Source organism: Diadema setosum, chromosome 15 (genome assembly GCF_964275005.1).
Source record: "Diadema setosum chromosome 15, eeDiaSeto1, whole genome shotgun sequence".
NCBI lineage: Eukaryota > Metazoa > Echinodermata > Echinoidea > Diadematoida > Diadematidae > Diadema > Diadema setosum.
Window position 1 is genome coordinate 18,100,712 of NC_092699.1, and position 12,552 is coordinate 18,113,263.

Here is a 12,552-nt window from a genome sequence, read left to right on the forward strand (position 1 = left end):
TATTGACTGATACGTGCAGATTTCAGTATTACTGTTTTATTACCTTGATATATGAGGGTAAACAAGTATGAATTGAGTCTGTATCACATCTATTTCAGATTATCATCTCCACTCCAAGATCGATGACAAGTTGGATTCCAGTCTGATTAAAGAGGATTTAATCGTATATCTACGTTTCCAGTGTCGTCTGTTGGATCTTATGGCGAATAATAATACAGGGCGTATAACAGAGAACGAAACTCCTCAGCAAACGAGGTCGTCGTGAGCTGAGGCAGCCACACATGGAGAGATGGATTCCCCCCCCCCCCCCTCCAAAAAAAAAAAAAAAATAGTAAAAAAAAAAAAAAACGACCCTGCCAGGACTCGAACCTGGAATCCCCTGATTCGTAGTCAGATGCCTTATCCATTGGGCCACAGGGCCAGTACATCTTCTTGTGTTTTATATTGACTTAGATTCTGTGTTTCACTCCCGCTCTCTCCCTCGCTCTCTCTCTCTCCCTCTCTCTCTCTCCCTCCGTTCCAGCTGCTTCCAGGGACCTCTTTTCTTCTCACGTTATCATGCGTGCTTTTTAGTTCATTGTTTGTATTTAGGTTTATTTTGATACAGTGTACCACGATGTTCCATGGTTAGTTCAGTGATCGGTTCCATGTGATGCCCCTCCTCCTCTCTATCTATTTATCTATCTATCTATTTATCTATCTATCTATCTACATTATAAATATCTATATGCCTACATCCTTATCTTCTCTTTCTCTCCCTTTCTAGCCCTCTTTCTGATCTCTCTTCCCCATGTATGACAGAGAAGAAGATACCGAAATCATAGGCCTATGGGTTTATGTCCCGGGTTTATGTTCATGAGTATTACCATGTTTGATAGTTAACTAAGAGAAGAAATCTATTATATATATGTATCAATTTGCATTACATTTCTAATAATATTTCTTATTATATAAACGGCTTTATTTTGGTCTCTTGTTTTAATTTTTAATTAGAACAGTAGGTGATAGATCGCCAACTTGAGTTGAAACCTACTAGAATCATGCGTTCGTCGTTCCTTCAATGAAATTATAAACCGATCATATTTTGTTTGTCATGATTTTACTGTTTGTTCCAAAACGAAATGCCAGAGATGGAGTCCTATGGTTTTGTGCTGTTTCATGTAACCAGGAATTGAGCTGTAGAATATTGTAGAACATGATAATACACAGTATTATGGAGTACATTAAAGAGAGAGAGAGAGAGAGAGAGAGGGAGAGAAAAGGATCCTACGAGTATTACCGATCGCATGGGCAGAGCCATACTAGTACTAGTATCTAATGGCGCTAGTCTACCTTTCGGACATTTCCTGTGCCTGCGAAGCAGAGTGGATATGTTTGATCCCCTTAATAGGAAATACAAAATACCCCAGCATATTAATTTGCGTACTTTTCTTCACAGATGACGCAATTTGCTTGTTTTGCTACTCCGGATTTGTTTCTAGGAAATAATTATTGTTGAAGAATACATAGCGCCATATCTGCCAGCGAACATGCTGTGGTGTTAGGGTCTGAAAAGAAGACTTGCTTTGGATCGATGATTTTGCGGTCTCGCGCGAAAGCTACACAGAAACCTTATTGGCGCGCTTTCTCACTGTGTACAATACAAGCATGCAACCTTAATATACCGCGCAACTAACGTACTTGCATGGAGCGGCCCTGTGGCCCAATGGATAAGGCATCTGACTACGAATCAGGGGATTCCAGGTTCGAGTCCTGGCAGGGTCGTTACTTTTGCATTTGTGACATTGTCGTTTTGTGATCAAAATTTTCTGATTTAGCAACATCCTACTGGATTACTTTCGTGTATTTTGTGTGATATCTTCTGAAATTAAGATTGTTATAAACCCAGAAAAACCTTTTTGGCTCTCCGAAATAAAGTTTGTCCATACTCCGTGTCTTAATACACTCACAGTTCATAATAACGATATTGATAACAATAATAATAATAATAATAATACAAAAAATGTGCTATCCCATCCCTATTAATGTATTGCTAAAAACAATCATTTCTCATGAAAGGCGAAGGAGTGTGGGAATATTATTTTTTTTTTCTGTGAGAGTATATAGCTCCTTTCCCTCCCCCATCCATTTCACTCCTGACACAAATTTACCAAAGGGCACGAGCTCAAAATGAATACAAATGTATTTGCAATAAAACATAATTATCTTATATAGATCCTCACTTCCAATGGCATGATTATACTGAGCAGTCTTTAAAGAAAATTTGCGGTCGATCATGATTATTGTTTGCTTTGTTACATCGAAGTGTTGTGATGTGAGTTGTAGATATCCGTACTTTGGACTTTAAAAAAAAAAATCGAATGGCTTATTCACAGTAGAAATGCAGCACTGTAAATCATTCGTAGGTCAGCATTCAAACTGCGATGAAGCAATATTAGAAAAAGCAATATTTAGAAATAAAAGCAATATTTAGAAATAAAACACCCTGTGGAAGGGAAAAATATTTAGAAAAAATAATGAGTTGAATTGAATGTTAGAAAAAAAAATGCATGCTAAAGTTTTAGTTCATCATAACAGTGAAGCAAATTATCCATGGGACGGGTCTCACATCAAACATGTGGTTTCTGTTACAGTAAGGAGCATCCATATTTTTTTTTTCTCTCTTTTTGGTCTATCACAGTCACGCTCACTTAGCCAACCTCGGTAGTGGGTAGTCCTAATAGGCTATTATAGAGGCCTATTATTATTATTATTATTATATATATATATATATATATATATATAGAGAGAGAGAGAGAGAGAGAGGCCTATTATTATTATTATCATTACATATATATATACATATATATATATATATATGTGGCTGCCTCAGCTCACGACGACCTCGTTTGCTGAGGAGTTTCGTTCTCTGTTATACGCCCTGTATTATTATTCGCCATAAGATCCAACAGACGACACTGGAGACGTAGATATACGATTAAATCCTCTTTAATCAGACTGGAATCCAACTTGTCATCGATCTTGGAGTGGAGATAATAACCTGAAATAGATGTGATACAGACTCAATTCATACTTGTTTACCCTCATGTATCAAGGTAATAAAACAGTAATACTGAAATCTGCACGTATCAGTCCATATAAATGTTAACTTCATCATGTGTGAACGTACACTGATACTTCAAATTTATTTTTATATTTCATGAATGTTCGCAGCGCGTCATCGTCGAGCTGGTTTCCCAGTGACTTCAGAAGAGGTTCTAGAACACGCCGAACAGTCTTATTTGCCTCTCCCAGACACCACCCATGTGAGAAGCACGAGGTACATTCATTACAAATGGTACCCAGTCACAGCCATTTTCCAACAGATACTCTCGCACCCTCTCCTGGTCCATCTCTGACAAGGCTTCCCTCAGCTCGTTACGTGCCCCAACAAAGGTTGTAGCCTGGTAACCCTCACAGATCCACGCCTATTCATAAAGCGTCGCAACGCGTTGATGAAGGCACTGCTGCTGAGGTTATTTGCCGTCTCCGGGTGCACACTCCTGGACGACATGCACGTGAACAGCACCCCATACCTCTTTACTTCACTGCGTCGTTCCTTGATCAGGAATGGTCCAAAGTAATCAACTGCACAGTAGGAGAATGGTGGTGAGGGTTCAACCCTTTCCTCTGGCAGCTCTGCCATCTTCTGCTGGGACAGCTGACCTCGAAGCCTTCGACAGATCACACAAGAGGAAATGCATTGTGACACAGCTGATGTGCCTCCTATCACCCAATCCCTTCTGGCGCAGCTCATTGTGGGTGATTCCTCTGCCCATGTGCTGGGTTCTCTGGTGACAGTCACGAATCAACAGCGTGCTAATGTGACACTTACGAGGAAGGATGATGGGATGTCTGACATCACTGGACATGTTGGCGCGATCTATCCGACCACCAACTCTGATGATTCCCTCACTGTCCAGGAATGGGTCTAGCCTGAACAAAGCACTGGTTTTCTTGATTGCTGCATTTCTTGTGCTTACTTGGCCTCTGTCCACCACTTCACCAGTGTTCTCTAGACCTCTCTGTACCTGCAGTTCTTCATGGAAGTGCTCATGCTGTACACTCCTCAGGATAACTCGTTCCGCTTCTTGCATCTCAGCCACTGTTACAGGTGGAATTCTCGTTTCCCTTGTTCCAGTGGTCATCTTTTGATTGTGTCTCCCCTTCAACTTCTCCTTCAACTGCAGGCAGTGCGCGATTGCTCGCTTGGCTGAATGCCAAGTAGAGAAGCACTCAAGGCGACTTGACTCCAAGTTGCCCATTCTCTCTTCCAGCTGTGTTTTCAGGGCAGTTGCACGTTTCACTTCGGGTCATCATCATCGATGGTGCAGGAATCTTCTGCGGTCGGCTGGAACGCTCCATCCTTCCACAAGAAGTCGGGCCCTCTGAATCAGATGTCGCTGGAAGTGAGTTGTTGAGCTGTCATGCCTCGAGATGCCTTGTCTGCAGGATTCTGAGTAGTGTCTACGTAGAACCATGAGTCAGGATTGGTATGGTCCCTGATGAGCTGTACCCTGTTGGCCACGTACACGTGAAACCGCCTGGCTTCATTCTTGATATAGCCAAGTACAACCTGGCTGTCTGTCCAGAAGAACTCCTTCATGTCAGCATACTTCAACTCTGCTCTAAGGAACGAACTTGTCTTGGCAGAGACTGTTGCCGCTGCCAACTCCAGCCTTGGAATTGTAATGGGTCTCAAAGGGGTCACTCTGGACTTGCCAAGCACTAGTGTACAGTGCGTCTTCCCATGATCGTCCACAAGACGGATGTATGAGCACTGCCCATATCCTGCTTGACTCGCATCGGAGAAATGATGAAGTTCCACAGCCTGGATCTCCCCGAAATGGCTTAGTTTGAAACACCTGGGTATCCTGAGCTTCTCTAGCTCATGTAAATCAGTCAGCCACCTTTCCCAGCACGGTTGAAGGTCATCTGGCATTGGGCAATCCCAGTCTATATTCCTTCGGCAGAGCTCTTGCAAAATCTGCTTTCCCTTCAACATGACAGGGCTCAGGTAGCCACACGGGTCATAAATTGAGCTGACCACTGAAAGAACGCCACGCCTGGTGAAGGGGCGTTCCTTGAGCTCAATCTTGAAGCCAAGGATGTCATTCGCGATGCACCATACGATTCCAAGGACTCTCTCTACTGCCTGGGTGCCTTTGTCAAGGTTAAGGCTCTCTATGTTGATGGCTCTGTCCTCTAGTGGGAAGCTCTCCAACACTTCCTGGCTGTTTGAGGCTATCTTGTGAAGACGTAACCCTGCCTTCTTACAAAGTCCCTGACTGTTTTTCAGGAGCTGGATTGCTGAAGGAACATCTGGCTCAGATCTAAGGCCATCGTCTACATAGAAGTCTGTCCTGATGTAGTCGGCTGCTGAGAATTTGAATTCTCCTTCACCACCATCTGCCGCACGTCGCAACCCAAATATTGCTACTCCTGGTGAACTTGCTCTGCCAAAAAGATGAACTTTCATGCGGTACTCTACCACAGGCTGCTCTGGGTTCCCATCTTCAGATCTCTGTCTTCAGGAGTGACGGAGAACTGGTGAAACATGCTTTTCCCATCTGCAGCCACAGCGATGTAGTCCTTGCGGAACCTGCAAAGTACACCCAGAAGGCTATTCGTCATTTTTGGTCCCTGCAGCAAATTGTCGTTCAAGGACACACCTTGATATTTCGCTGAGCAGTCGAAAACCACACGGATTTTGTTCTTTCTTGGATGATACACACCTGTGGGTGGTATGTAGTTCACTCTGTTCTGGACTCCTAGACGCTCTGTTGGCACTCTCTCTGCATAGTTTTGGATGATGTCATCCATGAATGTTCTGTAATCATCGCAGAACTGTTGGTTCTTTCTCAGTCTGGCTGATAACTGATTCCATCTCTTGATTTCGAGGGGCTTGTTGACTGGAAGATTTGGTTCCTGAGCCTTGAGCGGCAATGGCATTTCGCAGTGCCCGTCCTCACGTCTTTGAACACCCTTCTCCAGGATCTCCATGAACTTGGTCTCTTCCACTGAGTAGGGTTCTCCATTTGAGTCTGTCTCCTTGAAGTCTTGCTCAAGGACCTGGAGGACCTTCTCAGCACTGAACATCTCTTTTACCTTGCTGGAAAAGGTGAACCTTGGATGTTTCTCCGTCACTATCATTCTATTACAGACTCTTTCATCACTGGTTGCTGTCAGACAGACACTCCCAACAACTCCCCAGCCAAGGAGAGATCTCTGCGCATAGGGGTCGTCTTCTCCAACACAGATGATCTCCCTTGGCCTGATGGCTCTGGGACAATTGTTGCCAATTAGTAGAGACACCTCCACTGCAGGGTTATACGGCATCAGGTGGTCTGCTATCGGTACAAGATGAGTCCAACGTCTAAGCACCTGGCCCTTTGGGATCTGGGAGCGCCTTGCAGGGACCTCGTCTCTGGTGAAGCAGTCTGGTAGCTTGATGGAGTGCTCTTTGTTGAAGTCTAGCACCTCGAGACCACTGATTTTCTTACTCTTCACTTGTGCACTGTGGTGCATAGTGGTCAGTTGGAGTGTTGTGTCTGGTCCTTCAATGTCAAGCTTTTGCCGCAGTCCCTCAGAAATAAACCCGACGTTTGACTGATCGTCCAAGATGGCGTACTGTAGCACTTCCTTTCCATGATTACTTCTGTGCCTCACACAGACCCGAACTATCATACAGTGCTCCCGACCATCTTGGTCTGGCAGGGAACACACAGTTGTACAATTGTTTGAGCCCTGCGGTTTCACATCCCGATGGAGACAGGCTAGGTGGGTTCCCTCACACACCTTGTATTTCTTTCTCTCTGTGCAATCTTTCACTCGATGGGCATCTGTGTTTGCACATCCCATGCACAATCCCTTTTGAAAGAAAAAGGCCTTCTTGGACTTGTATGAAACCTGATGATATTCTTGACATTCATCCAAGTGATGTGCCTGTTCGCAGTATGGGCATGAGGAATATTGCCCGTGCTTTGTGTTTGGTCGGCTTGTTGTTCCAGACGTGTAGATGTTCGCCCAGAGTTGCTACTTGTGGTTCTTCCACATGCAGGTTTTGCCTGCACATCATGTCTCGGGCTCTCTAGCTCAGGCATGTTGGCCTTCTCGGCTGCCTCTATGCGCTGTTTCCAGTTGAGATGGCGCTTGATGCTGTTCTGACTGTGCATGATCCAAGAACTTTCTCAAATCATTTTCTTTCCCAGATTGCTGCTCTCCTGGCAACTCAGGCTGATCCATCCCAAGCATATCATCCATCTCATCAACCACTTTCTGGACTGCTTCATTTTCTGCAATTTCTCTCTCCAATTGCAATTTCTGCAACATTTCCTCCCCTTTCGGTCTCAGCATTTCTGCCTGCATTTCCTCATTCATTTTCCTCTTTTGTTCTTCCAATTGTTGAAGCTTGACTTGTCTTTCCCTTTCCGCAAAAGCCAACCTGGCTTTCAGGGCTGCTTCCTTCTTTTTGAGCTCACACTTCTCGCTCTTGATTGAGGCTTTCGAAACGGAACTGACACAGCTTGTGTCACTCATTGCTGCTTCAGATCTGCTTGAGGGTGATGCAGACATTTTGTTGCAATGAATACCAACACAGGTTTGACACGAACCGAGAGAGTGCAGACCTCTGCACTGTATTGCAATTTTATTGATGAATTACTGTTCTTGTTTCGTTAGATTGCCGTTCGATTATTATTGTGGCTGCCTCAGCTCACGACGACCTCGTTTGCTGAGGAGTTTCGTTCTCTGTTATACGCCCAGTATTATTATTCGCCATAAGATCCAACAGACGACACTGGAAACGTAGATATACGATTAAATCCTCTTTAATCAGACTGGAATCTAACTTGTCATCGATCTTGGAGTGGAGATAATAATCTGAAATAGATGTGATACAGACTCAATTCATACTTGTTTACCCTCATGTATCAAGTTAATAAAACAGTAATACTGAAATCTGCACGTATCAGTCCATATAAATGTTAACTTCATCATGTTGTGAACGTACACTGATAATTCAAATTTAACTTTATTTCCATGAATAATAACCAAAGTAAATATCAGACAATTTATCTTATTTATCTCCACACACTACTCATACATCCATGCACTATACCCATTCACAAGTACCAACCAACATTTGGATCATTTAGCGCATGCACCTGACTTGCACCTTATTTGTCTACTACAATTATTTGTACAGTTGTACTGTCAACCTCCACACAATTATCACTGTCTAACTTACTTTCTTAGATGAACAAGGATATCACATGGATTACTAACTACAATGTTACTTACATGTAGTACTGTACAACAATAAAGGCATAAAATGTCAGTTCTTACCGAATTCGGGCTTTGAAACACAGAGATCATCAAATGAATGCTGTATAGAACTTTCTTATGCGGTTTCCTCGGCTGCAATGCCTTTCTCTACAGAAGTGCACAAAAGGGGCAGCTCCTTCCCAATATACCAACCACCTTCACTGAGTTGAAACAAGGGGGTCATTATGGAATGTTTACATTAGCTGGGGACGGAGGGCTATATCTCCTCCTTGGGTTTGCCTAGACTGACCATTTCAGACCTGTTTATGATGGTTAGTCTTGGTCTGTAACTTCACACAAAAACAACAAAGTTACTAAGACCTCACTACACATGGCTGTAGTGACAATATATCAAAGAGTTTTCATTTTTCTCAGCGTCACAGCCGTAGAGGTTAACGCACATTCTGGTTGTGTATATAAAAAAAAAAAAATGTATTACTAAGATTTACTATATCAATGGCGCTGGTTAGCTTGTTGTTGCTGTTTATTTGATAATTTACGATTTCGAATATAGATTTACGCTTTTGTTCTGAAAGTACATCAGGTTCATGCAAGATACCTGCGGGTGTTTTTTTTTTCTCTCTCTCTCTCCCCGATCTCTCCCATTTCAACCCTAATTCGTTCCATGCGCATTTATACACAGATAATGTTCATCGAGCTAATCGTTACGGTGATTCTCGTTATCGTTTGGTAGGCCTACCATGCATGGTTTACATTGTAAATGGACCACTTTTCGTGAATTAATGACATACATCACGCTTTCGTAATTAAGCCATAATCTGTAAAATGGGATTGAGTAAATGCAGCTAATCAATATTTCAAACAGGATGCAATGCTTACAGCTATTTCATACTATATACACAGACACACACACTCTCTCCGTTTGTTGTCTGAAGTTGATGGTTAAAAAGAGTTTGATTTTTAGTGAATTATGTAAGGCTGTTCACAAGTTTGCTATGATGTATATCCATATAAGATCACGGACTATATCTGGATCAAACATTCGGCCTTTGGTGTGAATTTCATTCAGCACGAACGTCACAACATTTTTTAAGTTATCATTGTATGACCTTGGGTGGGAATAAAAATTTGCTGTGATGATTATATGACAATGTAAAAATAACTAATAAACGTAAAGAAATAGAAACTGCAAAACGTATGAATGAATGGTAATGTTTAGTGAACGAATATAATCATAATCACGGTAACTGAGCTGGATTAACTCTGATGGGCAGAATTTTTTGATCATAATTATTCAAGATTGTTTATCATATACGCTTATCACTCTAATTCCCCTGGGCAAATGAAATATATCGTTTCATTGAGGGTTAACCTTCATTGTCATGATCACCCCGCACTGTCATTACCATCCTGCGTAATGCGTAATTTGAGAGACTAATAATAATGATTGCAGTAACTAAGGATAAACAAAGACAAATGGAAAATTATTTACACATAAATCGTATACATTAATTATAGTTGATGACAGAATGATAAGGCAACTACATTTTAAACCCATAATAACGTAGCAATTAATCGTAATACATGGATGTAATAAAGGTCAATTATGTTATATTATGATACAGATATTATGCATGTAAGCTGTTGTATGAAACATTTCACACATTTATATTTGTGTATACATTGTGTATACGGAAATTTTCATCCCAGAATGAGTTAATATTCTTGTTAATTTCATACATTTGCGTATAAAGTTGTTGAAAAGAAAGAAAATCATAAAGAGAATGATATGGAAAATTGGTTGTGATGGCGAATTCACATTTGAACTTTTGCGAGATATTGATAGAAACCTCGTATAGGAAATATTATAGAGCACACAATTCAGGGGAATTCAAAGTTTGTTTGATGAAAATCAGTTTTGAAATGGAGTAAAAAAAAGTAGAGTAAAACAAAGTGGTCCTAATAAAGGGTGGGTCCCATCTTTTATTGAAACTACTTTATTTGTGGAACATTCAGCCATTTCAAAACTAATTTTCATCAAGAAAACATCCAATTCCTCCTTAGAATTGTATGCTCTTTCATATTTCATAAGAGGCTTTTTTTATTATCACACACAAAAAAGCTGAAAACCTGAAGCCCCATCTCAACCAACAAACTAAACGACCCCTTTAAGTTTAGTGCACATGCATTGATTATGACATTGTGAAGTGTTTTGAGATAGGATTAGAAGATAATCGCAAAAAAAAAAAGGTGTTAAAAAAAAAACAACCCTGCCAGGACTCGAACCTGGAATCCCCTGATTCGTAGTCAGATGCCTTATCCATTGGGCCAGGGCCACAGGGTCGCTGTGTTCTTGACAGTGAACGAAAGGACTGGTATAGATTGCTCTTTTTCCTTTCTCATGTGCACCGCGGTTTTCATCTGTCAAACTGTTCTTAGAGCACTTTATGAATATGCAAAAGATGTAGCTAATACCGTCATATTGTCTAAAATTTTCCCATTGATCGCATACCTTCTTGAACAGTATCATATGAAATTGGAAAGGCAGGGGACCATCTTCATGCGGCATGAGAGCTTGACTAGGAAGATGACCCCAGATAAACTTATAACACAATAAATCTCATAACACAAACACTATAAATGAAACTATCTTCATACAGTAATTCTTCTATATCGCCATTCACGATAAATATAGTGAATATCAGTAGTGCACGAGGTGCATGTAGTGCTGTGAGGTGTGCGTTGTGGTGTGATGATGTTGCATTGTAGAAGTTTGGCATACAAAATGACATAGCATGCAGTGGGGGAAAAAAGCTACCTATACCTTTCGTTCACAGTCAAGAACACAGCGGCCGTGTGGCCCAATGGATAAGGCATCTGACTACGAATCAGGGGATTCCAGGTTCGAGTCCTGGCAGGGTCGATTTTTTTTTTTTCACCATGTACTTTGTTATTTTTTTTTTGTAAATCTTATTTCAGAATTACACTTCGCAAAGATGCATACATATGCAGTGATATTATAATCATATATATATATATATACATGTATGTAAATATATTCCTTTTGTTTAAAAGAGTTTGATTTTTAGTAAATTATGTAAGGCTGTTCACAAGTTTGCTATGATGTATATCCATACAGGGTCACGGACTATATCTGGATGAAACATTCGGCCTTTGGTGTGAATTTCATTCAGCACAAACGTCACAACATTCCTTAAGTTATCATTGCATGACCTTGGGTGGGAATAAAAATTTGCTGTGATGATTATATGACAATGTAAAAATAACTCGGTTTGACAACTGAATGTCCAAACGTAAAGAAATAGAAACTGCAAAACGTATGAATGAATGGTAATGTTTAGTGAACGAATATAATCATAATCACGGTAACTGAGCTGGATTAACTCTGATGGGCAGAATTTTTTTGATCATAATTATTCAAGATTGTTTATTATATACGCTTATCACTCTAATTCCCCTGGGCAAATGAAATATATCGTTGTGATGATGTTGCTCTGTAGAAGTTTGGCATACAAAAATGACATAGCATGCAGTGGGGGAAAAAGCTACCTATACCTTTCGTTCACAGTCAAGAATACAGCGGCCCTGTGGCCCAATGGATAAGGCATCTGACTACGAATCAGGGGATTCCAGGTTCGAGTCCTGGCAGGGTCGATTTTTTTTTTTTTTTTTAGCATGCACTTTGTGATTTTTTTTTTATATATATCTTATTTCAGAATTACACTTTTCGCAAAGATGCATACATATGCAGTGATATTATATATATATATATATATATATATATATATATATATATATATATAAGAGAGGGGATGAGATATCGCATAATGGGATAAATGATATTTCTAAACGTTTACATGATTTTTTTTTTAATTCCATCATCAGACAGAACAAATAGAAACCTTTCCAGTGTTCGTGAAATGTTATAAAGTATATTCCATATTTTGTTTATATATTTTGGAAAATTACAAAAATGTTATAAAGAATATTCCAAAATATTCCAAAATATCAGTGGCTGGTACCAGAGTGCTGCTCTACTGGAAGGAAAGAGACACAGCAGTGTGGAACCAATACAAAGATTAAATCTTCATTCCAATCTTCGGCTAAGTCATTTACTGCGTTCGTTAGTTTTCTGCTTTTTTCCCTCTAAACATCTCCATGTGACCCAAGGATTTATCAGCACAAAACTACAGCGTTTACGGTAAG

The 12,552-nt window shown here is 40.7% G+C and overlaps 3 protein-coding genes and 4 non-coding genes across 7 annotated transcripts; 3 read left to right on the forward strand and 4 right to left on the reverse strand.

Moving 5' to 3' along the window:
* Positions 1-348: 348 nt before the first annotated feature.
* On the reverse strand, positions 349-421 carry Trnar-acg (transfer RNA arginine (anticodon ACG)). The gene has a single exon. It is a non-coding gene; the product is annotated as a tRNA-Arg (tRNA).
* A 1,270-nt stretch (positions 422-1,691) lies between these two features.
* On the forward strand, positions 1,692-1,764 carry Trnar-acg (transfer RNA arginine (anticodon ACG)). Its single transcript has one exon. It is a non-coding gene; the product is annotated as a tRNA-Arg (tRNA).
* A 1,645-nt stretch (positions 1,765-3,409) lies between these two features.
* LOC140238575 (uncharacterized) lies at positions 3,410-4,304 on the reverse strand. The gene is made up of 2 exons (XM_072318476.1): positions 3,763-4,304; positions 3,410-3,713 (listed from the first exon to the last, which is right to left on the reverse strand). The coding sequence occupies exons 1-2, from the start codon at positions 4,302-4,304 to the stop codon at positions 3,410-3,412; spliced, it is 846 nt and encodes a 281-aa protein (XP_072174577.1).
* A 128-nt stretch (positions 4,305-4,432) lies between these two features.
* LOC140238576 (uncharacterized) lies at positions 4,433-5,518 on the reverse strand. The gene has a single exon (XM_072318477.1). The coding sequence runs from the start codon at positions 5,516-5,518 to the stop codon at positions 4,433-4,435; it is 1,086 nt and encodes a 361-aa protein (XP_072174578.1).
* An 8-nt stretch (positions 5,519-5,526) lies between these two features.
* Positions 5,527-6,900, reverse strand: LOC140238577 (uncharacterized). Its single transcript, XM_072318478.1, has 2 exons — positions 6,372-6,900; positions 5,527-6,173 (listed from the first exon to the last, which is right to left on the reverse strand). The coding sequence occupies exons 1-2, from the start codon at positions 6,898-6,900 to the stop codon at positions 5,527-5,529; spliced, it is 1,176 nt and encodes a 391-aa protein (XP_072174579.1).
* Positions 6,901-11,175: 4,275 nt separating this feature from the next.
* Trnar-acg (transfer RNA arginine (anticodon ACG)) lies at positions 11,176-11,248 on the forward strand. Its single transcript has one exon. It is a non-coding gene; the product is annotated as a tRNA-Arg (tRNA).
* A 679-nt stretch (positions 11,249-11,927) lies between these two features.
* On the forward strand, positions 11,928-12,000 carry Trnar-acg (transfer RNA arginine (anticodon ACG)). Its single transcript has one exon. It is a non-coding gene; the product is annotated as a tRNA-Arg (tRNA).
* Positions 12,001-12,552: the final 552 nt, after the last annotated feature.

Bases quoted from the DNA above. Each gene is read 5' to 3' on its own strand.
- LOC140238575 (XM_072318476.1), bottom strand. From the start codon at position 4,304: ATGGGCAACTTGGAGTCAAGTCGCCTTGAGTGCTTCTCTACTTGGCAT. The intron at 3,714-3,762 runs GCACATCAGCTG...GATCTGTCGAAG, and splicing joins AAGGGATTGGGTGATAGGAG to GCTTCGAGGTCAGCTGTCCC.
- LOC140238576 (XM_072318477.1), bottom strand. From the start codon at position 5,518: ATGAAAGTTCATCTTTTTGGCAGAGCAAGTTCACCAGGAGTAGCAATA.
- LOC140238577 (XM_072318478.1), bottom strand. From the start codon at position 6,900: ATGGGATGTGCAAACACAGATGCCCATCGAGTGAAAGATTGCACAGAG. The intron at 6,174-6,371 runs ATAACCCTGCAG...TGACGGAGAAAC, and splicing joins AGCAGACCACCTGATGCCGT to ATCCAAGGTTCACCTTTTCC.